Source organism: Callospermophilus lateralis, chromosome 10 (assembly GCF_048772815.1).
Source record: "Callospermophilus lateralis isolate mCalLat2 chromosome 10, mCalLat2.hap1, whole genome shotgun sequence".
In the NCBI taxonomy this organism is placed as follows: domain Eukaryota; kingdom Metazoa; phylum Chordata; class Mammalia; order Rodentia; family Sciuridae; genus Callospermophilus; species Callospermophilus lateralis.
Window position 1 is genome coordinate 56,489,263 of NC_135314.1, and position 25,309 is coordinate 56,514,571.

Genomic DNA, 25,309 nt, shown 5'->3' on the forward strand with positions numbered 1-25,309 from the left:
AGATTTTTGCTTTAGTATTTACTACTGACATTATTTTTTCACTATTGTGAGCTTTTAAATCAGAATGAGAATTTGGCTTCATTGCATAACTAATCTTACACATTTTTGCATGTAAAGATTTATCTACTTATGTAATTTCTTGAGAAATGTGACAAACTAGGTAACTTGGCTGTAATTTATATTATTGTCCTGTGAATTAAGAAAGTATTTTAAATTTGCTTTTTGTTTGTGATCTCAGGGTGGTGTTATTACTTCTGACATGATTGAAATGATATTTTCCAATAGCCCAGAGCAACAGCTTTCAGCAACACAGAAGTTCAGAAAACTACTTTCAAAAGGTGAGCTCTGCATATATTGAGTCTCTTTTTTTTAATCTTTTTGTAAAATATTCCCATAATTTATTTTCACATCACAGATAATTTGTTTTGGAGTGTGTTTTATCAATACAAAATAGAGACACACACAGTCATATAATTGTGAGCAGTGCCTTTTCATTTTCTTATTTATGGGACTACCAAGATCAGGAGGCAGCATTTTTGAACTAACTTATTATACTAGTAATCAACATCTTATTTTATATAAACTAAAGCTCCACCTTATTTATAGAAAAACTTAAATAACATTACTTGAAAAAGTAATAATTGCCAGTTTTCTTGTTTATAGTTTTACCAGTGTACCACTGAAAATATGGGTTTAATAGGTGGGTAAGGTTGTACCCATTTTTGGTATAATTAATGTAGATCAGAATATCATACTTGTTGTAGACATGGGCAAGTAAAAATAACAATTGTATTAAAGTGTTGATAGCAAGTACTTAAATTATGGTTATTTAGAATCATTAGTGATTAAAAAAAAATTGTACATCCCTTGAGATTAAATGGAATAAAAACCTACCACCATAATTTCTTTTGCCTGAACAATTTATTAAATATTTGAAGGAGAAGTACACCTTTCTACCCCTCTAAAAATGTGTTTGTCTATTTTCAACAAGCTGAGCCTTATGATTTTCTCACATGATACAACTTTTTAAAAAAATATCTATTTTTTAGTTGTAGTTGGACACAATACCTTTATTTCACTTATTTATTTTTATGTGGTGCTGAGGATCAAACCCAGGGTCTCACACGTGCGAGGCGAGCACTCTGCAGCTGAGCTCTAGCCCCAGCCCATATGATATAACTTTTTAAGGCCTTTTGCCTTTCTTCTATTTTCCTGCTTGTAATCTAGTTTGCTAGCATCACTCTTAAATGATAATTAGAATACAGTACTCCAGATGTGTTCTTATTACTATAGAATATGGTAAGAGATTACCTTCTTTTTAAAACTATCCATTCCAGGAATTAATTCAAGTTAGCATTAGTTTTCTGAGTGTCATGGCTTAGTAATATTTCATTGGATTTTCAGCAAACTAAATTTCCTACACTTCGTTAACTGTAATTAATTTATGTGGGAAATTATGTAGACTTTAAAAAATACAGTTCATAAACCAGATGTTGTGGCACATGCTTGTAGTCCCAGTTTATTCTTGGGGAGCCTGAGGCAGGAGGATCACTTAAGCCCAGGAATTTGCTGCTAATTAGGGCAATTTAGAACGTGCCTCAAAAAAACAGAGGGCTGGGGATATAGCTCAGTTGGTAGAGTGCTTGCCCTGGATATACAAGGCCCTGGGTTCAATCCCCAGCACCAAAAACAAATAAAAAACCCACAACAGAAAAAAGTTGCTGAATTTTTGCTTTATTCCTGTTGTTTTATTGCCAATTTTTGATGTATTCTTTTTGCATATTATTTCTATAATTCAGCATATTACAAGTAGTATATTTTACTATCACATTTGTTTTTTATATTTATTAGAGTGGTTAATAAAAATGTTGAACCAGATAGGGTTTATCATTAGAGCCTCCTCTTCCCCAAATCAACATTGCACCATTAGTCACTTGAGAGCCTCCTGTCTTAGCCTTCTGATTATAGGCATGGTTTATAGGCATGTGCTATCACTTTCAGCACATTAGTCACTTCTTTAATAAGGCTAAGGCTCTCCAGATAGTACTGTGATCTGCATTTTTCAGGTATTACCACATATATTCTGTCAAAAACTCAGATCTCTTCCTGATTTGTCTGACTCACCCAATACGTAAATAAGTTGAGTGACTCCCTTTATAAGATAATGTTTTGTCATAAATGAAAATGAGATTAATTTGATAAATCAATTGTAGTGAATTTTTGTTGGCTTCTGTTTATCACTGCACTTGTTAAATCCTTTAAGCACAGAATCCTATAATTCAGTTTCTTAAGGTAACATATAATAACAGACTGAAAGCTCATGTATAAAAAAGGGGCTAGAAGACAGTATACTAAAATACTAACAGTAGTTGTCTTTGGAGATTTTTTACCCCCTATGTTCAAAGTTTCCTAAAAAGTAGAGGCAGTAATTTTGATTTTTGCAAATTTGTAGGATTTGGGGGTGAAGTTTACCTAGCATCACAAAAAACAAAACCAAAGAATTCTGTTCACTCTTTTATTTCCATATTTCCACACAATAGAAAACCACAGAAAACTACTGCGAACTTTAAAAACTACTCTTGTCCCAAAGTGTTCAAATGCAGTTTCACTTTTTTTTTTTGTTTTGGTGGTTTTCCAATATGAAAGACCTGGTAAATGAAGGGAGGAGTATTATAAATTAATGTTAAATTGAAAAGTTCTTGCACTGAAGTCAAAGGATTGTTTTTCTTCTTTCCTTTCATTTTATGGGGAAACAGAACCTAATCCTCCTATTGATGAAGTTATCAGCACACCAGGAGTAGTGGCAAGGTTTGTGGAATTCCTCAAACGAAAAGAGAATTGTACACTACAGGTGCGGATCATTTTCATTTCTTGCCTCATAACTTAGTTTTCCTTGAACTTTTATTATGTAAATGATTTTTTTTACATGCTTAACCTGTATGAAGAGATTGAGTTTGTTGATAATGAAATTTATGACAACTGCATTGCAGGCTTCTTTTCCAGCTTTGTTAACATACTAGACCCTTATTACACTCTCTCAAACTTATGTTTCTAGTCTTTTAAAAAGTTTTATGATGATTGTAGATGATATAATATTTGTAGATTATAGGTAATCTAATAGGGAAACCTTTGCTGTAGAGAAACCATTATAAACAGGCATCAATATGTGAGCTACCTAAAATTTGGTTTTGAGGAATTTGTAGATTATATTTGTTGGCTTTCTCAAGATGGTAAGGGCAGGGGATATAGCTCATTTGGTAGAGTGCTTGCCTCACATGCACAAGGCCCTGGGTTCAATCCCTAGCACCACACACACACACACACACACACACACACACACACGCACAAAGGTATTACATGGTCTGATCATATACTTGATAATCCTGAAATCTGATTCTGATGGTCCTCCTTTTACCCCAGAAGAAATGACAAGGAGAGATAGCTTTGTCAGGAATTATACTTTCTGGTATGTCAATTTAATCTTTTGGTATTGTACTATAAGAATTTCAAGAGGGAATTCTCCAATTTCTGGATTAAATAATTTTCACAGTAAAAGAAACCACTGTCAACTGACTAATCCTTGGAATTATCTTAAAATTTTTAAATAGTGTGTGTGTGTGTGTTTTTCCTCCTCAGTAAAGTTGGATTGTTGGTAAACTGGTGATTGGTCATAGCTAGATTTCCTTGAAGAAGCCAGCTGAATTACTACTTGTATCATTAACTATACTTGTGTTTTCTGAATTTTCACTGAAGTATCTAATCTGAAAGACCCAGACCCTTTAAGGAGACTCTGCAACTATAAAATTTGTTAGGTACCAAGTAGATCACAAATTGGAATTATTTTTCCAAGTAAATCTTTGCCAATAACAAGTTAATCATAAAGATAATCCCTTTCCACCCACCATGGACTTTTTGCCTTAAGACTGGTGCCATGTAGGGACTGGGACCTTTTTAATGCTTTGTTGATATTTTCTCTCCTATCGTCCTATCCCATCTTTCTCTTTCTGTTTACATCATTATTGCGGTGATGAGTTTCTTCCAGAGGAAAAACAAGAAATCCAGAAAAGGTAGAGTACTTTGATGTCCCATCAGTTTTTCTTCTCCAGTTTGACATATATCAATCCCTGTGTTTATTTGAATTAAGATTCTGTTTTGCTAGCTGCCTCCTGGATTGTAATTCTGGTCCCCCATATAAGGCCAGAATCACCAGACACCTAAAATATTATGTTCACCCTGAGAGCAAGGGAAGAGAGAGACTTTTCTCAGAAAAAAGGAAATCCAGAAAACCAACACTGCAGAGAACAGAGCCTGAGCCCCTAAGCAAGCTGCCAAGCAAACCAGAGGGACCAAATGAGGAGCCTTACTGCAGTTTATCATTTGAAATTCTTTTAGGAAAAGGGAGGTAGGGAAAATTATCATTTGTTCATGCTGGGAAAAAAAAAAAAAGTTTCTATCCTGACTGGGGATGAGAATAGTTGAGAGATACTGATTTTACTCCTGGATCTAGCAGTTTTTAGTAGGTGTTTGCAGAGGTTCAATTCTTCTGCATTAAAGAAAGAAAGTATAACCTAAAATGAAAAAAGAAATAAGTTGTTGTTTAACTCTACATTGTCCTATACTCTATGAAAGTCTACATGTACATCATTTTTTCATTTAATACCTTAATCCTGGAACACACCTAAAGATGAAAGCCTTCAGAAACATCTAATTTGTTTCTATCTAGATTTTCTCTGCTAACTAATAATTAGGTTGAAATACTGAAAAATTATTCCTTTGGAAGTGACCACCTCATGATTTTCACCTGAGCTACTCTAAAACAGAAAAAAAAAAAAAAAAAAAAAAAAAAATTAAACCTGTTTGTTATCTAAGGGTTGTCATTTCCAGGTTTCTTCTGTGCATATTTAAGCACAACATGGTATTCTTTCTCCAGTGTAAGTAATGGGTAACCTTGACTTCCTCTGAAGCAAGAGAAGCAAGTTTATTATTTAGGGAAACATTAGAGCCAGGAGACTTCATGGTCTGCTCTGTCTTCAAATAATTAGGTGTGTTGGAAAGCTCGTACTCTTACCTGTTTTCTTGGAGAGAACTAGGGTGTACATCCTTGATACTGTTGCCCGCTTACTAGAGAGATGAACAGTATATCTTTGGAATACGGTTTTTGCCATTTCTCTTCCCGAAAGAGAGTCAATACTATATGGTTCCAATAGAAAAATTAGTGGCTCAACCCATTGATAAACTCTGGAAAATCTTAATTTCTTCATTCTATATCTAAGGAACTATAAATCGAGTGAAGGATGTCTTCATTCCCATTCTGTCTTCCCAAACTGGTGAGACACCTTAAACAAGGCAGCTAAAAATGCCTGCTTTGGGTGTGGCTACTCAGTTACTGACCTGCCCTCAAAGTGGACGTGAGCATGGGTGGAATCTAGGATGTTGGCAGAAAGCAATGCCATTAACTAAGAGCATTTCTCAAGCTCAGTGACATCTAGGTCTTAGAGGCTTTGGCATGAGACTGGTCTGCTTTATGGTATGTTCTGTGGGCCCACTTTGTTTTTTTGAATTCAGGTTAGCATCTTTTGTACTGTCTTTTACAGTGCTAAGATGTTCATTCCCAAACCTTATAGAAATTTATTTAAAAAGTCTAGAAATAATTAAATTACCTCTTTCTTAAAAGCACCAGACAGGTACTCCTGTAAAATTTGTAAATTTGAATTAGGTTGGCTCAGTTTCCCCTTTTCTGCCTTTCTGTCCCCCTTAATGTGAGAAACTGCAGTAAGCCTTCATCCTCCTGTGACTTTCCCCATCTTCATTGATCTCTCTACCTTTCCTGGAAGGTTGCTCAGTTGACTCAGGCACTGTTCTCTGCAGAGTTTGATATCTGGGTTTATTTTTCTGATGTGAGCCTTTCTTTTCACTTGCTCTCCAGGTGAGCCTGGCATTTGCTAGGAACCAGAGTGGAACCGGCAAAGTGGCCAGCAACAGAGTCCTGATCCAAATGGAGAAAGGGAACCAGGCGTACCTCAACCTGGAGTGGGAAACTTGATAGGAGGTCAGAAGTACTTCAGCTTTGGATTCTCATTTTCCTTATTTAAGGAACTGAGCGCCAGAAGGTAGAGACTTAAGAAAGGGGAGAGAGGAAGCATCAAATCTTCAGTGTGCAGCCTTCAGTTGTAGCCTTATTTAGCAAGATCCGAATAGTGAAAAATAGCAATTATCACTGCATGATAGGTGATTTTCCTTGTATGGTACCATTCTTGGAATATTAAGAATGCAGTAGTTTAAAACAAGAGGAAGTGAAGGTTACAGTTTTCTTGGTCGTCTTTTTTTTTTTTTTTCTTTTTTTTTTTTTACTTCGGGTGGCATCATTTATTAGATTTCTTTCCCTCTCTTTTCAGGTTACTGATTTTTTTTTCTTGTTGTATAATTAAACTTAGTTTTTATCTACTTTTATCATAACTATGTTTTTTTATTTGCCATCAGTTCTGGGTTTTTTCATTTTGTAACTTTCAGGTTATATTCTAATCAGCACTCAAAAGCTGAAACATTAAAAAACAAAAAACCTGAAAATCTCATGGAAAAACAGCTTAAATTACATACAGACTGTGATGAAAGGGAAGTTATATGGTTCAGAGCACATCCAGTTTTTAAAGAATGTTCTTACATGTTAAGTATATTTGAAATTTGCTTCTTCCAACAGTAACAGGGTTTTATAGTTAGGAGTTCTTCTGACAAGAAAGAAAGAAACACACACGCACACGCACGCGCGCACACACACACACACACACACACGGTTATAGAAAATTTAACACATGCAGCTTGAGAGTTTTTAGAAGGTTAAAAACACCAGTGTAATTGGCACCCTTTGTGTGTATGTTTTTTATGGCTTATTAGTGCATGAGTATGGTTGTCTTCCGTTGTCCTCTAATTATAGTTATTCATCTACTTCTGTCCTGGATAGCAATAAAACTGCTTTTTGATTTCTTTTCTTGAATCTTATTTTCATTCAGAGGCTAGATCATCATTATGCACTTCTTAGTAATAATCATAACTCTTTGACACGTTCTACTAAGATACGCTTGTTTCTAATTTTTTTTACCATCCATGTTCAGACTGTTTTTCACTTATTTTTCACTTCCCTAGTCACTGTCCGTATATTTAATTTCATTTCTCCATTTTATTCACTTGAATAGCTTCTGGAATTCCCTTTTATTTCCACAGAGATCTTTGGAGCTTAACTCAGATAGCAGTTTGTACTCTGACAAACTTAGAATTATTTAGTATTTTAAGTATTTTTTTCTCACTGATAACTTTAATATAATCTTTGTTAACCCAGGTCATCAGCATTTCTTTTGCATCAAAATCTTAATGACATCCTTTTCCTCTTCTATATGTTTATAGTTCTTATTCTCTCCAGATTGCTTTTCCTCAGTCTTCATTTCTTTTGACTTGATCTCTGTAGTATCTGATGACTATTCACTGAACTTTGCGCCTGCCTAGGTAGGACAGTCTGCTTTTATACTGATTTAGCTAATTAATTTTTCTAGTAAAAAATTAAAGTACATTTTAGGCAAAAAAATTTTTTTTCATAAATAATCTGGCATACCTCTTTGAAATTTCTTGCCCTAGTTACCCAAACTAAAAGCAATTGAAATATTCTTATGCCAGTGTTACAGGTATGTTTCCGAGAGAAAACATAGCATACTTGATTAGGCGATAGTAATCTAGTCCTTCTCTGGCTGACTGTATATATTACTCAAATCATTAGTCACATAGTTGGAACTTTTTCTGATAACTTCTTCATTCATAACTAGAAAAACCAGACATCTTAACTTCTTTAGGTTGTTAAGAGGATCACCTCAAGAGTATGTGAATAATTCTTTGAAAAATATAAAGTACTGTACAAATGTAAAGTTTAATTCAGACGGATTAAAAAGTGTTTGAGCATTGCTTTCATTAGCAATTTAACTACAGAGATGAATGTGTAAAGTGGTTGGGAGTCATCCCCATCTGCCCCCATGATTTCATCTGTGTCTCCTGAACTTTGATTATAATAAAACATTTTCAGATGTAGTTTATGTTCTGTTTAACTGTGGTACTCCTAGTCTGGGCCTCCTCGCTGGTATAACATTAGTGTCTAGGTTGACTATCAAGCCATTTTATCACACCTGTGTTTGTCACTTTTATAGGTTTTTTAAACATCCCTTTTTTTAATTGGCTTCTGTGAATTTGCTGTCATTCATACAGCTTTGTTCTGTGCTGGTCAGATTGACTGTCCTCATCTCCTGTCTTCCTCTACCCCCATGATTGATAAGTTTTCCCTATGACTGTTGTTTTTTTAATTAATCCAAAAGCTTAGAAAAAGTCAAATGTACATTTTTGATGATGTTATTGATCTCTTATTTAAAGAGATATACTGAATTTTTTCCTGTGTATATACTTTATTAAAGGATTAAAAGAAGATAAAATGGGGGAGGGAATTAACTTAAAATCTAATTAAGAACTCTTAATTAAGTGGAAATGTAAGCTTCGCTCTTGGATTTATCAATATTAAACTAAAAAATCAAGTTACTGTTATAATTAGTAATATGGTATATTTTTGTTGGCCATGATTTTCTTCATATCTTCTGTTTGCCATTGCTGTAATACTCTATCACCTTTTCTAAGTTTACCTTTTTTCTTTTCCTATTAAGAATGTTCTTAAAAAAAAAACAACTCTATTTCTGTACCTTGGTTTGGGTTCTTTTATGCTTGGGAATTATTAATTGGGAATTATTAATTATTAATTTTAACTGTTAACTCCTTTTGACCTACTTAACATCACGTCTCCTGCTTTTCATTTCATTTTGCCTATCTTACACACATTTTTTTTTTTAATAAATTGGATTATGTACACAGTAAAAGGCCAAAAGGAACATAGGAATAGGGCTTTTCGGTTAAAGTTGTTTTTCCTATCCTCGTTTCCCAGTCATCTAGGCCCTTTCATTGGAAGAATTAAGTATTTATAGATCCTTGTAACTCCTTCTGGAGATATACAATAAGTATATTAATGCATATATTACTTTTTAACCGTTTTAGGTAATATACCATAATGATATATACCTAATGTCATAGTAATGTATGCAGTTTTGCATTTCATTGTTGTTGTTTTTATTTAAATATTGGGAGATCATTTCATATCAGCATATGAAAAACTTCCTCATTTTTATTGGCTCATGTTAATCTTGATCTGACATTTTAAGATATTCTGAACATTTTTTGAGACTGAAGAATTTCTTCTGGAAATTCTTTTGAAATTAAAATGGAATTTAACTGATAGGTGGTACATGAAAAATGATCTCAGGCTTATTTTATTCATGTACAGAAAACTTTATTGTTAAAAGTAAAAAAGAAGTTTTAAAATTCTAATAAGATAATGAAATTATTTTTATCTTTATAGTTTGAATCAGCATGGGTACTGACAAATATTGCTTCAGGAAATTCTCTTCAGACCCGGATCGTGATTCAGGCAGGGGCAGTGCCCATCTTCATAGAGTTGCTCAGCTCAGAGTTTGAAGATGTCCAAGAACAGGTAAAAAAAAAAAAAATAGGAAGCATATGAAAGAATAAGTTTGCATTTTCTTGGCCCAAGTTTGATTACTTGGCCATAATAATCACAGCAAATGTTCTAGAAACCCAGCCTTCAAGAAAATAGAATTTTTTTTTTTAGTTATTATAGGCACAATTTCTTCTAGACACATAAAACTCTTTCCCCTTTCCACCCTGACATTCTTTAAGCCCTATAGTTTATAACTTTTTAGATCATGTAAGCAGTTACTGATATAAGAGCTTCTCCTTATAGGAATTGTAGTGTTAGTATCAGAATAGCAGTGTCTTTGCCACTTTTGAAGTAAAAGACATAGAAAATATGTTGTTTTAGTACTGTCAACCATATAAAATTTGTAAAGATAAATCACTACTAAATGATTTTCTTTTAGAGTTTGAGGTATAATTTGACATGTTATAAACTGTATATATTTAAAGTGTACATTATGATACCTGTGGAAACATCATTGCAGTTAAGATAAATATAGTCAGCTGGGTTATGGCTTGCACCTGTAATCCCTTTGACTCAGGAGGCTAAGGCAGGAGGATTGCAAGCTTGAGACCTGCCTCAGCAGTTTAGCAAGGCCTGAAGCATCTTAGACCCTGTTGCAAAATAAAACTAAGAGTTGGGGATATAGCTCAGTGGTAAAGCACCCTGGGTTCAATCCACAGGTGGGGGAAATAATACAACCTCTGAAAATTAATAAAGTTACTTGCATTTTGATTGCTCTTCAGTTTCTGTTTACTCTTTTGTGTTCTAAGATTAAAGTACATTTTTAAGTCAGCTGAATAAGCCATTTGAATCTCTGTTCTGTACTAAGGGCTGTGTGGAATGTTACAGAGGGATGAGGATGGGGTCCTCTAAGAAAAGAATTGATTTTTCTCTTTAATAAGCTTTAATTTATTTAATAAATGCCTTGATGCCTATATTTCCTTTTGTTTATTGTACATTTTAGAATATTTTCTTCTTCCCCCAATGCCACAATTGTTTCATGTTGACTTCCTGATGTGTGAATTTTAAAATATTTGTAGTTAGTCCATGTGTAATATGTTGATTGCCTTATAATTTTATAAGGGGTTAATGTGATCTGCTGGCATCTTTTTTGAAAGAATTTTGTGGGAATTAAAGTATACAATAGTCATTAACAAATACTTCTTTCACAGGCAGTCTGGGCTCTTGGCAACATTGCTGGAGATAGTACCATGTGCAGGGACTATGTTTTAGACTGCAATATCCTTCCCCCTCTTTTGCAGTAAGTCTCTATTTCTTTTTTTGAGTAACAAAACACGGGAAGTCCCTTAGAAAGCATTACATATTTGAAAGTCATTTTTGGATTTCCACATATATTCTTGTTAACTCATTTAGGTCATTTCTTCAGGCTCCAGATTTTAACGCCAGTTCCAAACTTCTAAATTAGTTGCCCTAGAATTTATGAAGTTTTATTTTGGAGAAAAGCCATTTGAATATATTTATTTTATCAGTACCAGTTCAGTATTTATCTTATGCTACCAGAGAATTAATATCTGCTATATAATTAGATGTTGTGTCATACTTGTAGGTTATTTTCAAAGCAAAACCGCCTGACAATGACCCGGAATGCAGTATGGGCTTTGTCTAATCTCTGTAGAGGAAAAAGCCCACCTCCAGAATTTGCAAAGGTAAGGACTGTGCTTGTAGAAAATTGGCAGAAAAATGCAGTTAAAAAAATGTATCAACCAATATTAATGAACACAAATGATACTTTTTGATCAAATTTAGCACTTTAGAATTTTATTGGTTTCTAGAGAAACGGTTTTTGGTGGTTTTTATTTTTTTGGGATCCCTCTCACTGTCTGTAGAAAGCTTCATATTCATCTTGGCATGCGCGGGGCGCTGGGTTCAATCCTCAGCACCACATAAAAATAAAATAAAGATGTTGTGTCCACCGAAAACTAAAAAAATAAATATTAAAAAATTCTCTCTCTCTCTCTCTCTCTTTAAAAAAACAAAAACAAAAACCTTAGCTTATTTTGTTCATAACAAGTTATATAAAATATGGAATTTCCCAGCTTTGGCATTTTTGAAAGCTTCTTTGTGTCTTAGTCTTCAGAGTATAGGTTTTGACAGAGACTCTCAATCTTTAGAAGTGGTATATGTAAAACTTTTCTTCCCGAAATAATTTTTCTTAGATTCTGCCTACCATCAGCAAAGTGAAAGTTGTAGGACCATTGATAGCATTCCCAAAGATGGAAAAGCCACCCAGCCCTTTGCTAGTCAAACTATAGAAATGTAAATCTTAACCCAAGTCATCAAGTGTCTGCTTGTTAGCCTTCTTGGTTATCTCACCTTACTTCTGACTTCCATTCTTTTGAATTTCATTATCATATTATCTTCCTTTTACAGGTTTCCCCCTGTCTGAATGTGCTTTCCTGGTTGCTCTTCGTCAGTGACACTGATGTACTGGCTGATGCCTGCTGGGCCCTCTCGTATTTATCAGATGGACCCAATGATAAAATTCAAGCGGTCATTGATGCAGGAGTATGTAGGAGACTGGTGGAGCTGCTAATGTGAGACATTTTTAAGAAAGTGCTTTTTTCCCCTTGTAATAGTTTCCTAGTTATTAATACTTAAATATTAATAAGTTGTTCATTTTACCGATTTATTGTGCTTTGGACTACTGTCTTTTGTTTATTTTTGGGGGGTCGGGTGTTTCTGTTTTTTCTTATGAGATTTACGGAGAACCTCATATTCTTTTGTTATGGTTACCCTTTAGTGGAAACTTTGGAAAACTGATCTGTGTAATTCTAGCCCACAGTGGATGACCTATTGTGCCACTAAAAATAGTCATTCTTTATCGTCTATCCCATTTAGAGTTTAATCTAGACTAGGATCAGAGTTTTGAATCTTTATTTCACTCCCTTTGTAATGCTTTTAATGATGGGTTGAAAGATTTGCTTGTGATATAATGATTTGCAATTAATTAAATTTCTAGTTAAGACTATAGAAAAGGGACTGGGGTTGTGGCTCAGTGGTAAAGCACTTGCCTAGCATGTATGAAGCACTGGATTCCATTCTCAGCACCACATTAAAAAAGCAAAGGTCTTGTGTGCGTCTACAACTTAAAAAAAAAAAAAAAACTTAAAAAAAAAAAAAGACTATAGAAGAAAAAAGTAGAGTGAAAAGACAACAAAGAAATTGTATAGTTATAAGTAACAAGAAATGTAATGGAAATACAAATAGATATAAAGAGACGTTTTCCCAGATATGAAATGTGGAATGGATTAGACAAGTATAATGTATAGAAGACAAAACTCTGGGATTATAGCCATAGATTGGTTGTAGATTAGTAAAGTAGTACTACTGTGAGTTAAAAGCAATATGATGTTGTAGGAATTACAAAACATTCAAAATCTGGGAATTAATCTTTGCATCCTTTAGATATTAGATTATTATACTTTTTAATCATTTATTTTGAGCCACCCATCTTAAATGTGAAGGAACTGACAGTTTCAGAAAAGTGACTAGTATCATTAAAGAAGAAAGAAAATTGGACCTTTAAGAAAAGATAAAGGGTATTGACTTATTTACCCTAAAATCCAGACTACATATTTATATTTTCTATTTTTATGTTTATCTTCTATTTTAGTCATATAAATCTGTCTTCAAATATGTAAAACAGGCTTTATGAAGGGTTTCTTTTGACCAGTAAGGCAGCTTTTAGTAGGTTTAATAAAGTTTAGTATTTGAAAATTTTTAAATTTATTCAACTATTGACATGTCAGTTTTGCCTCCTTTTAAAATTAATTTATTGAGACAGGTGGATTGCACATTCGAAGCCAGACTCAGCAACTTAGGACCTAAGCAACTTAGCAAGACTTTTTCTCAAAATGAAAAACAAAAAGGGTTAGGGATAGTGGTTATAGCCCAGTGGAAAAGTACCTCTGGGTTAAATCTCCAGACTCAAAAAATAATTATGTTAACTCTTGGTCCCCAATTATCTCAGCAACCATAGAAGATAAAGTAAAGAGGAAGTAAGCCTATAGTAAAGAATGAGAGGGAATGCTTGGACTTCATGTAATGAAAGTCTGGAAAAGATTGCTAGGAATGTTGTGTAATTTTTTCCCAAAGTTCTCAATACTGGGGAAGACAGCTATTCTAAGGGGACATAAAACATTCTGTCATCACGGTAGGGTTTCTTTAATAACAACATTGGTACCTTTCTGTTCTGAAATCTTATTGCAAATTATTTCTTTTGGACTTCAGCCCTAAAGAAAAAAGATTATGGATAGAACTACTGGCTAGGCTGTAAAATTTCTTTCTTTCTTTTTAATTTTTGCAGGCATAATGATTATAAAGTGGTTTCTCCTGCTTTGCGGGCTGTAGGAAACATTGTCACAGGGGATGATATTCAGACACAGGTATGAATAAATGGTAATATTTTTTTCAAAAACAAATTCTTCAAAAACAATACATTGAACTATGTGATTGTGTTTCATTATAATATTTAATACCATATTTTTTTGGGGGGACTGATACTTTCTTTGCTAATGTTCGTTTAAAATGTTGGCTTTAGGCATCTACTTGCAAAATTTTTTAGTATTTGTGTTGACTTCTTACAACAATTTTGGGTTCCCCTCTAATTAAGATTTATTTGGTTGGGCAGATTTGTTTCCTTCTACTTGTAATTGAAATGGTTTTGGGGAACACCAGAAGCCTGTAGTAGCCAGCCTCTTTCTCTCTTTCTTTAATCTTAACATCATCTTTTCTGATAGTTGCCTCCTTTGGTACATGGTAAGTCTTCTATGTAAGGAAGGTTCTTCCTCCTGGCTCCTAGTATCCATTTACTTTGACATCAAGACACATTCTCAGTGGATTGTTCTGGCCGGTTTTTCTTTCACATGTCTCAGATGCATTGATAACAATGTCTTAAAATTATCTTTTAGGCTTCTTGAGTGTTGAAATTTTGCTTCTTTGCTTTATCAGCCATCTGTTCCTCCCTTTATCAAATTTCTTTTTCCTGTTTTCGTTTGTTTGTATGCATTCATAAACCTTATTTATAATTTCAGTGATCACTTTTATGTGCATGGATTGAGAATTGGGAATTATGTTTTATCCTTAGTTTGCTCTTAACTGGCTCCACCTTTCAGCAAAGCATTTAATGTTTTTACTTTTCTCGTTTCTAAAATTAAGGAGTTTAGATTTGTTTTCTGAAATGTGTTTCACTTGTAATATCTATTTCCAATTTATTCTGCCCACGAAGGAACTAATTTCCTACTGCATACTGAATCTCTGCTTCTGTTTCCTGTCTTGGTAAATGGCACAAACAGTTGTCCATGCCAGAAACCTGGGCAGCAACTTGATTCTTCCTCTCTTCCACCTGCCAGTTTCTAAGTCCTATTTATTATTCCATTTTTGTTTACCCCTTGCATTGTTTAGTTTAGATATTTTAGACAAAAGAAGAAGAAAAGAATATATGATTGAATAAAATTTCTCTGGAAGGAAACAGGAAACTCACATTGGTTGTCTCTGAAGAGAAGTGGATGTTTTGGATTCAAGAATAGAAAGGTGTCTTTTAACTATTTAGTGCTTTATACTTCCTGAAGTTTGAACCATATCAGTGTATTTTCTTTTCAAAAATAAATGTTTCTTGGTCTGAGGATGTGGCTAAGTGAGGCCCTAGGTTTATTCACTGTGAGCACTCCCCCCCCTCCCAAAAAAGTTTCTATATCTCCCACTCCTACCACATAGTCTTATGTTCTAGTCATGTTTTTTCTTGAACTCTTATCTCTGAGCTTTGATACGAACTTTCTTCTCTGTGCGTAGAACACCTGCCTCCATCACCCACCCATGCCAGGAATGCCACTTCACACATACCCACACTCTGCTTGTAAAGTTTTCTTATTTCTCACTTTTTTTTTTTTTTTTTTGTGATGGTGGGGTGGGATACCGGGCATAGAACTCAGTTACACTAAACCATAGCCACATCCCAGTCCTATTTTCTATTTTATTTAGAGTCAGGATCTCACTCAGTTGCTTAGTGCCTCGCCATTGCTGAGGCTGGCTTTGAACTATGATTCTCCTGTCTTAGCCTCCTGAGCCACTGGGATTACAGGCATTCGCCACCATGCCCAGCTCATTTCTCACATCTTAATTAAAGTTATTTTCTCTGGGAAGCTTTGATCCCACACTTTTCAAGTTAGGTCCTTCTTGTTTTATAAGAACACTAATCACACTGTATTGTAACTGTCAAAAAAGTTTTGGGTTTTAAGATGTTGGAGGTAGACTGTCAGTCATGTTAATTTGTAGAAAATATTTATTGAATGGAATGAAATTCTCAATCTATAAATCTAGTTCTGACCTCTTTCAAGTTCCTGTCTCTTGTCTCCAGGTCCTGTTAGATATTTTTTGCATGTCTCACATTGTTTCCCAGTGTATTCTCTTCCCCCTCCAAAACAAGTTCTAAGTCCTGATTTTTTTAAAAACATTTTTAGTTTAGTTGGACACAACATGTTTATTTATATATTATTTTTATGTGTTACTGAGGATTGAACCCAGCGCCTCACAAGTGCTGGGTGAGCAAGCACTCTACCACTGAGCCACAATCCCAGCTCCAATTTTTTCTATTTTGATTAATTCTAAACTTTGTGGTCATTTTTAGTGTCTTCTCTCTGTTTACTTTGTATAGCAAATTACCAAGTCTTGTTGATTCTTACTGTTGTTGCTAGATTCACTTATGATTACCATATTTTGGTCCTTGTCCTCACAAAGGTTCTCTCCCCCTTTTTTCACACAAAGTTTTTTGACATGCCCATCTGATTTATCTTCCTACTATCCCAAGTTACTCTATTTATTCCCCCTAACAATAGCTTCATCTTTCCTAAAATAGTCTCCTTGACATCATTTATTTTACTGTTGGAAACAATGAGCTTCTTTAATGGCTATGAGATGAAGGACCTTCTCATTCTTTCTAGTTGGCATTTAGAACTAGTAGTATTCCTACTAGTAGTCTGTTCTTTTGTTCTCTTTTTTGGGCCTTTGATGGGGGTACTAGGATTTAATTCAGGAGCAATTTACCACTGAGCTACATCCCCAGCCTTTTTGTTTTTTATTTTGAGACAGGATGTCACTAAGTTACGTAGAGCCTCACTAGGTTGCTGAGGCTGGCCTTGTACTTTTTTTTTTTTTTTTTCAATTCTGATTTGTTTTTCAGACCACTTCTGATTTGTTTTATATGACAGTAGAATGCAATTCAATTCATATTACACAAATAGAGCACAATTTTTGATGTCTCTGGTTTTACATAAAATAGTCATACATGTACGTGTGTTTTCATACATGTACTTAGGGTAATGATGTCTGTTTCATTCCACCATTTTTCCTACCCCATACCCCCTCTTCTCCCTCCCCTTTGGCCTATCTAAAGTTCATCTATTCCTCCTACACTGCACCTCTGTCCCCATCCCCATTATGAATTGGCTTCCTTATATCAGAGAAAACATTTGGCATTTGGTTTTTTTGGGATTGGCTTACTTAGCATTATATTCTCCAACTTTATCCATTTACTGCAAATGCCATAATTTTATTCTCTTTTAAAGCTGAGTAATATTCCATTGTGTGTGTGTGTGTGTGTGTGTGTATATATATATATATACCACGTTTTCTTTTATCTATTCATCTACTGAATGGCATCTGGGTTGGCTATGGTGAATTGTGCTGCTATAAACATTGATGTGGGTGCGTCACTATAATATGCTGTTTTTAAGTCCTTTGGATAAACCCAGGAGTGGGATAGCTGCGTCAAATGGTGGTTCCATTCGAAGTTTACTGAGGAATCTCCATACTGTTTCCAGAGCGGTTGCACCAGTTTGCAGTCCCATCAGTAATGTATGAGTGTGCCTTTTTTCCCCCACATCCTGGACAACACTTATTGTTTGTATTCTTGATAGCTGCCATTCTGACTGGAGTGAGATGGAATCTTAGAATGTTTTGGAGTTGCATTTTTCTAATTGCTAGAGATTGTTGAACATTTTTTCATGTGTTTGTTGATTGATTGTATATCATCTTCTGAGAAGTGTCTGTTCAGTTCCTTTGGCCTTGAACTTTTGATCTTCCTGTCTCAACCTCCTGAGCCACTGGGATTATAGGTGTGCACCATCATGCCTCTGTTTTTTTGTTTTTGTTTTTTTTGTTGTTCTTAACTGTAGTTTGTAGTACAGGCTTTTCTATTTCTAGCTTTTAGGCCCAGCATCCTCCGTCTTCTTTGCTTCAGAAATCTTGTGTGCATTCCAAGGCTCCTTCCATGAAGTTTTTTTCTTGACTATTCTTCTTCAAGTATTCTTTTTAATTTCTGACATGTTTGTTTTCCAGACCATTTCTTTGGCATTTTTTAAATTGCTTGTGACATCTCTTATACTTTTTTTTCAAGGTTTGTTTTGATTCAGTGTAAAATATATTTTTTCATTATAGAAAAATTATCAAATGAAAGTCACCCATAACTCTACTATCTGGTGTTTTTATTGTATGCAATCATATGTACTGCTGTACAGTTTAATATACTGCTCTTTTCCTGGTGTTCACTTAACATTCTGTTACAAATCTGTAATTTCCTCTGAGTAGATATGTGGTTTTTTTTTTTACCTCCCTTGCCTTTGTGAGCTATTTGATACCTGGTTCCATGTTTTTTTATCCTCATATTCTTTAATTTATTAAGTATGTATTGGTTATACTTCATTAAGTATGTATTAGTTCATTGACTGCAAGATGGAGAGTTAGCAGAGGATTTTAAAATTGAGATTACTGTTCTTATCACTTAATATGTTTACCCATCCAGAAGACATACCTGTAGAGACAGGAGTTGAATGAGTAATCCTAATTACTAATAATTACTAATTCTAACATTGTGTTTTATTAAGTATGACTTTTAGTAGTTGTGAAAGTATACAATGAAGCTAGTTTAATAAGTCTTAGAAATTAATTTTTACTAATAGTAAAAATTACTTATTTTTTAGATTTCAAGGGGAGGTGTTATTTCTGTATCTATATTTCTCCTAAAGTAGCTCTGTGAATTAAAAATTTACTTAAATTTGGAACAATACAGTAAGTTAAAAGTTTTTAAACTTTTCCTTTTAGGTAATTTTGAATTGTTCTGCTCTTCAGAGTTTATTGCATTTGCTGAGTAGCCCAAAGGAATCTATCAAAAAGGAAGCATGTTGGACAATATCTAATATCACAGCTGGAAATAGGGCACAGATCCAGGTAATCTCATAGCACCTTTATTTCTTACACTGTTAGTGATTGGTAAGTTTTTTGCTTTTTCAAATTCATTCTTTAAAATACATAGTTTTTATTATTGCTTTGAAAATCACTATCTTCTGTTGCTATTTCATAGTCTGCTTCTTATTTTCTTCTTTCTAGCTTACAAATGCTTATTCTTTTGAAACTTTTACTTAGGCCTTGGTTTACCCCTTTGTCATTAATATTTGATGACTTACCCAACATCCAGAAAAAAGTATATTGTATTTTTGAAGTATTTTAATGGACTTTATGTTATACAGATTGGCTTTACTCTTGCCAACTATACAGTTATTTAAATGGTTTTTTAAATGGTTATCTACCCTTTCCTTTTGCTTTTCTATTACTGGGAGAGTAACCTAAGAGGAAGACAAGCAGTGGGCTAATGTTCAACATGAGCTGTGATCAAGGCTGCCATAATGGTTTAGAATACAGATTTAGAGGCTTATGTATCAATACAAATAAAAGTTAAAAAAAAAAAATGATGAAGCTGAGGTTCAGAGAACTATAATAGTATGCTCAGGTACATCTCCAGTAAATGAAAGGACTAGAATTGGGTGTCTTTCCACTAAAGTTTGCTGACTTCCTTCACTGGTATAATAGAAGATGTTCTTTTTTTTTTTTTCAAGCATACTTTATTTTTTCAATAAATGCCATATTTAGTAGGTACACAGTGCTTTTATTTGGCATCAATTTTGAGTTGGTTTTGAAATTTAGTATTACATCAGCTGGCATGATTACTGATTTCTCCACTGACTTCTTCAGGAGAACCAAGCCATTATTACTTAAAACAATTCTATTTCTTCACTCAGTTTCCTTATTTGAGTAGAAAATCATTAATTTCTGTAGAATTTTGGCTGTAAGATCAGGACACTGGAAAGGTCTGAAATATCTCAGTCATCTGGCTAAAGAAAAGTGTTTTCTTGAGACTTGGAGTCAGTCATTCATAACTTTGTGCTCGAAGGCATTTCTCAACAAACTTCTTCCAGTATAAACATCATGTAGAACATATCATTTGAAATATATTAGCCCCAAAAGAGTAAATCTAGGTCCTTTTCCTCTCAAAAAATAATAATGAAGGAGCTGCAGTCGTGGTTCAGTGGTAGAGTGCTTGCCTGGCATGTGTGAGGCCCTGGGTTCGATCAAGTCTTCAGAGTAAAATGCAGGATCTGGGCTCTCGGAAGGGGTTGCTTCCGGCTGGAACTCCGACCAGCAGAGTATCCTTACAGGCATTCTGCATGCAGTACTGCTGAAGCTCTGCCGCAGCCTGAGAGACCTTGATCCTCTCCACGCTGACCTCCAGCTTGAGCTGCTCCACCAGGTGCTGCAGGGCGCTCACTCTGGCCCCGGAAGACATGGCGGCGGCCTAGAAGATGTTCTTGACCAAGAAAGCATTGTTAGTCATCCCCAGGAAATTGAATTAGGGACTGAGATTCATAGCTGTAGCAATTTATAGTGTGTCTCTGAAATTTCATCTGTAGTTGATGGCCTGTTATCACCAGGCTCGCATATACCGGTTGTCAATTTCTTGATTAGGAGAAATTATGGAAACATACTTCAGGTTTTTTAAGCCAATGTGGAACATGACAAAAGCAATTTGGGGCAAACTACTTCAGTGTTAATATGTTGAGTGGGGTTGAATAAAAGTACTCTGTCCTGATAATAGGGCCTTAAATACAAATAAGGGAATTGTGGTAATTTTATTGGGAGTAGTAGCTTGGGATATGGTGGTGACAGTGATTATAAAGGAAAAAGAAAAAATAGTCTTGGAATGTTTCAAAGTGAGAATGATAAGGAAACTTGGTAACTGAATTTAGAATGAATACAGAAATAAATAGCCTTTGTGAACTAGAAACATTTAAATGGGGACCTGATAGGAAAGATGCTGTGTTTGAGATGAATATCAGACCTACAGTAAGTTGATGGCTACCCTGAGCTGTAGCTTCAGTGACAAGTGAAGGACTGGAAAATTAACAGCACACCAGCAGGAATGTATGCAGTGAACAGAATGAGAGTAGCAGAGGAACAGAGAATCGAACTTTTATAAATTGTTACATGGAATAGAACAACAGAGAATAATTAAAAAGAAAAGAACTAAGGGAGATTTTAAGATTTTTAGACTCCGTAGAGGCTGTCATCTACGGTACTTAACAGGAATAATGAGGATTGTACTCCTTCATATCTATAATTATTGTGTGTATATGTGTCTGTGTGTGTGTACACATACACACGTGTGTGTGTGGGGGGGATATATATGTATATATTTATTCATTTATTTATTTTGCAGTCCTGGGGGTGGAACCCTGGAGGACTTTAATCCTGAGCTACATCCCCAGGCTGTGTGTGTGTGTGCGCGCCAGTATGATGCTGGAAATTGAACGCAGGATTTAATATGTGCTGGGTAATAGCCACTTTACCATTTCCAGTCCCCTTCCAATTTATTTTTAATAGGGGAAGGGTGTCATTAGTGAAGTAAACTTAAAAGTTATAGTTAGTATTAGGAATATTTTTACAAATCTTATTTCCTTTTTCAATTTTAATTTTTTCTTAATTTCAGACTGTGATAGATGCCAACATCTTTCCAGCTCTTATTAGTATATTGCAAACTGCTGAGTTTCGGACAAGGAAAGAAGCTGCTTGGGCCATCACAAATGCAACTTCTGGAGGATCAGCTGAACAGATCAAGTAAGTACTAGCCAGCATCTTGTAAATTAAGGAAGAATCAGTGCTGTTTTTACATCTTCCCTCCCCAATATTACGTAGAATGAAAAAATTGACTACATTTGAGGAATAAGGTGAAAGATGATTGTATTAAATAAGAATGCTTAATTCTGGCCTTTTGAATTGTTGTTCATTTTGTCTAATTAGACTCAAATGTGTATTTAATTTCTTACACCTGTTTTATTCTTTTTTGCTGAAAATAATTCTGGGATAAGAGAAATAAGGCACAGTCAAGGTTTGATGAAATAGAAATACTTACAGGTGAGCTTCAGCTTCCTGTGGAGCTACTTGGTCAGAACATGTTAGATAGTCTGGGTTATTACTTGTAGAACTCAGAGCCCAAATATAATCGTTCACCAGTTCTTGATATTTCTACTTCAGATGTCTTGATGGTAGAATTAGATCATACTTGAAATAGAGATATGTCTTAGAATGAAGTACCATATTCGTAGAGGCAAGTATCTTCTAAAGTACTTTGGTGTTCAGTAAGAAGAAAAATTTGTTGTAGCTTGAGACTTAAATGATTTCCTTGTTAGTGATTTATAATCATGGTCTCTTGAGAATGCATAAATAAAATGGGAATCAGTTTTTCAAGGGAGCATTATGCAGTTAAACATTAAATTCTGGACATCCAATGAAAGAAAGTGGACAGTGGTGTAGAGAAAAATGGAACCTTTCTTTGCCCCACCCACTCCCTCCCTTTCTTCCTTATGGAACCCAGGGCCTGGAAGACACTGGGCAAGGGTTCTATCACTGAGCTATATCCCCAACCCTTTTAAAATACTTTTTGAGTCAGAGTCTCCTTAAGTTGCCCATGCTGGTCTTGATCTTGCTCTCTTCCTGTCTTAGCCTCCCAGGTATCTGGATTACTGGTGTGTGCCACCACACTCAGTTGCCTTAGCTTTCTCAATGGGGAGTTCAGATAAAGCATTTGCCACTTCCTTATAAATGATACCAGACAAACATAGCTACTTTTATATTGTTGCCATGTGGACTATAGGCACTTGACACATGCCTAAAATCTCTGTTTGAAATTATAAAATAAAAATTACTCTTAACAAATTGCAGAAATTGTCTAGGTAGAGAAGATAAGAAATATGTGTCTGAAATAATAGAACTATAAAGAGATTATATAGATAGCTATTTTGATAAAGTTCATCATAGATAGGCTATTCAGGTGTAAGGCTTTGAATGGTCTTCAGAAGCATAATTGTCTTTTTAAGGTCTTTTTCAAACCCTGGCTCAGGGTACTGTGATTTTAAGTGAGCCACACAAATGAGAATAACCTGAAATAATTTAAATTATTATTTTCATTGCCCCTATGCCTGATGCACTTTCTTAATGAAAATAATTAAACATGTGCTTCTAAAATATTGCTAATACCATTCTATCTTTCATTATAAATTACTTTGGGAGCATTTTGCTCTTATAGAAGAGTAGAGTTGCTACAGTTGGTTTTTAAGATTTGGCATATTTATAATAATGAAGTTAATTATTAATCTAAAAGCAGTTTCTTTGTACCCAGATGAAGTGTTATCTTAAAAGACTATTGTAAAAATATTAGTCCAGGGGCTGGGGATGTGGCTCAAGTGGTAGTGCGCTTGCCTGGCATGCATGAGACAATGGATTTGATCATAAAATAAAAAAATAAAGATTAAAAATATTAGTTCAAATTACAGAAACTAAACTGACTTTATCACCAATAAAAGAAATTTATTAAGAAATTGCCAGGTTGTCTTCCATATTGGGTATCTCATCTTGAATTCTGACCAGCAATAAGTTAATTGAGTTTCTCATTTTTCTTCTTGAGTTCTTTGAATATTTGTGATACCAGTCTTTTTATTAAATATGTGTTTTGCAATTATTTTCTTTCAGTCTGTGGCTTATTTTTTAATTCTTACAATAGAATATTTTATAGAGCAGGAAATTTTAATTTTAATAAAGTCTAGATTAATCAATTTTTTTCTTTCCATGGATTAAGCTTTTGGTGTTGCCAAACCCAAGGTTGCCAAGATTTTTTCCTATGTGATTTTCTTTTTCTTTTTACCTTTTTTGGGGCATGCTGGGAATTGTCAGTTCTCCAACTTTGTTAATCAGTGTTGTGTTAGCTATTCTGGTCTTTAGCCTTTCCATATAAACTTTAGAGTCGGTTTGTATTTATAAAATATCTTACTGGAATTTTAATTGGAATTATCACATTGAATCTATAGATCAAGTTGGGAAGAAGCGACATCTTAACAATATTGAGTCTTCCTGTCCATGATCATTATTATGATCATGGAACATTTCTTTGTTTATTTAGATCTTAAGATTTTGACGTTTTCCTCATATAGATCCTGTACATATTTTGTCAGGTGTGTACTTCTTTAATGCTAGTATAAATGATATTGTTTTAAATTTCACATTATAGTTGTTCATTACTAGTATATAGGATAGCAGTCTAATTTTATTAACATTGTACTATGCAACCTTACCCTAACTGCTTGTTAGTATGGGAGGTTTGGTCAGTTCTTTGGGCTTTTCTGCATAGATACTGATGATATCTGGAAACAAAGATCATTTCTTCCTTCCCAGTCTTGTTAACTTTCTCTTCTTTTTTCCCCTCATTTCTCCCCTGCCCCCTTTTAAAATAAGTGTATTAGCTAGGACTTTAGTGCAATGTTGAGTAGCAGTGGTGAGGGAGTACATCCTTGCCATGTTCTCAGTCTTTCCCATCATTAAGTATAGTGTTACCTGTACAGTTTTTGTTGAGGTTCTTTATCAATTTAACAAATTTTCCTCTATTCCTATTTTGCTGCATCTTATATTTTAATTGTGAATGAGTATTAGATTGTGTTAAATTTTTGCATCTATTGAAATGATCATATGTTGATGTGATTGATTACTTTTTTTTTTTTTTTATGTTGAGTCAGCCTTGCATACCTGGGGAAAAAAATCCCACTTAATGTATAATTCTTTTTACATATTGCTGGATTTTATCTGGTAATATTTTGTTGAGGATTTTTGCATCTATGGCCTTAATAGAGATTAATTTGTAATTTTCCTTGTAATGTCTGTTTAGTTTATTAGCAAAGTGAGTTAAGTGTTCCTCTGCTTCTAATTTATGGACGACATCATAGAATACTAGTTTCACTTTGTCCTTAAATGTTTGGTAGAATTCACCATGAAATCATCTCATTGTAGTGCTTTCTATTTCGGAGGGTTAATTATCGATTAATACATTTTAGTCTATTCTTATTACTTATTTCTCCTTGTGTGAGTTTTGGTAGTCTCTTTCTTTCAAGAAATTGGTCCATTTCATCATCTAGGTTATCGTATTTGTGGGCATAGTTATTTGTATTATTTCTTTATTATCCTATTAATGTCCATGGCATCAGTAATATCTCTCTGTTTTACAATATTAGTAATTTTGTTATCATGGTCGTCTTCCTCCTTTCTCTGTTTTTGGTTTGTCTGGATAGAGATTGATTTTTATATATTTTTGAAATTGAAAAAGCAAAGTAATCTGAGAGAGAAAGTAGAAAGTAGTAGAGTACACTAGCAATAAGTTCCAAAATGACATTATTCACATCCACAGAATGCATCTGGATTCATTATCTCTCCCTTTCTATACATAACTTGGAAACCAGAATGATACAAAAATGACATTAATATATGCCGTGACTGTGATTTTTTTTGTGTGTCATAGGAGTAATTATTACGATTAATCCTGATTACCTGTTAAACTCTCCCTGA

General features: G+C 34.3%; 1 protein-coding gene and 1 pseudogene across 3 annotated transcripts in view; one reads left to right on the top strand and one right to left on the bottom strand.

Moving 5' to 3' along the window:
• The window catches only part of Kpna1 (karyopherin subunit alpha 1), a 67,335-nt gene that overhangs the window by 39,213 nt on the left and 2,813 nt on the right, over positions 1-25,309 (top strand). For 2 of the 3 annotated variants that reach the window (XM_076868897.2, XM_076868898.2), the window contains 9 exons: positions 239-338; positions 2,757-2,851; positions 9,437-9,568; positions 10,747-10,835; positions 11,142-11,241; positions 11,966-12,129; positions 13,902-13,980; positions 18,692-18,817; positions 21,411-21,538. In XM_076868897.2, the coding sequence (XP_076725012.1) occupies positions 239-338; positions 2,757-2,851; positions 9,437-9,568; positions 10,747-10,835; positions 11,142-11,241; positions 11,966-12,129; positions 13,902-13,980; positions 18,692-18,817; positions 21,411-21,538 (1,013 nt within the window). Of the gene's footprint in view, positions 1-238; positions 339-2,756; positions 2,852-4,015; positions 4,068-5,926; positions 6,050-9,436; positions 9,569-10,746; positions 10,836-11,141; positions 11,242-11,965; positions 12,130-13,901; positions 13,981-18,691; positions 18,818-21,410; positions 21,539-25,309 lie in introns of those variants that run through there. The other variant, XM_076868899.2, reaches the window with a different exon arrangement.
• Positions 19,934-20,210, bottom strand: LOC143408944 (guanine nucleotide-binding protein G(I)/G(S)/G(O) subunit gamma-10 pseudogene; annotated as a pseudogene).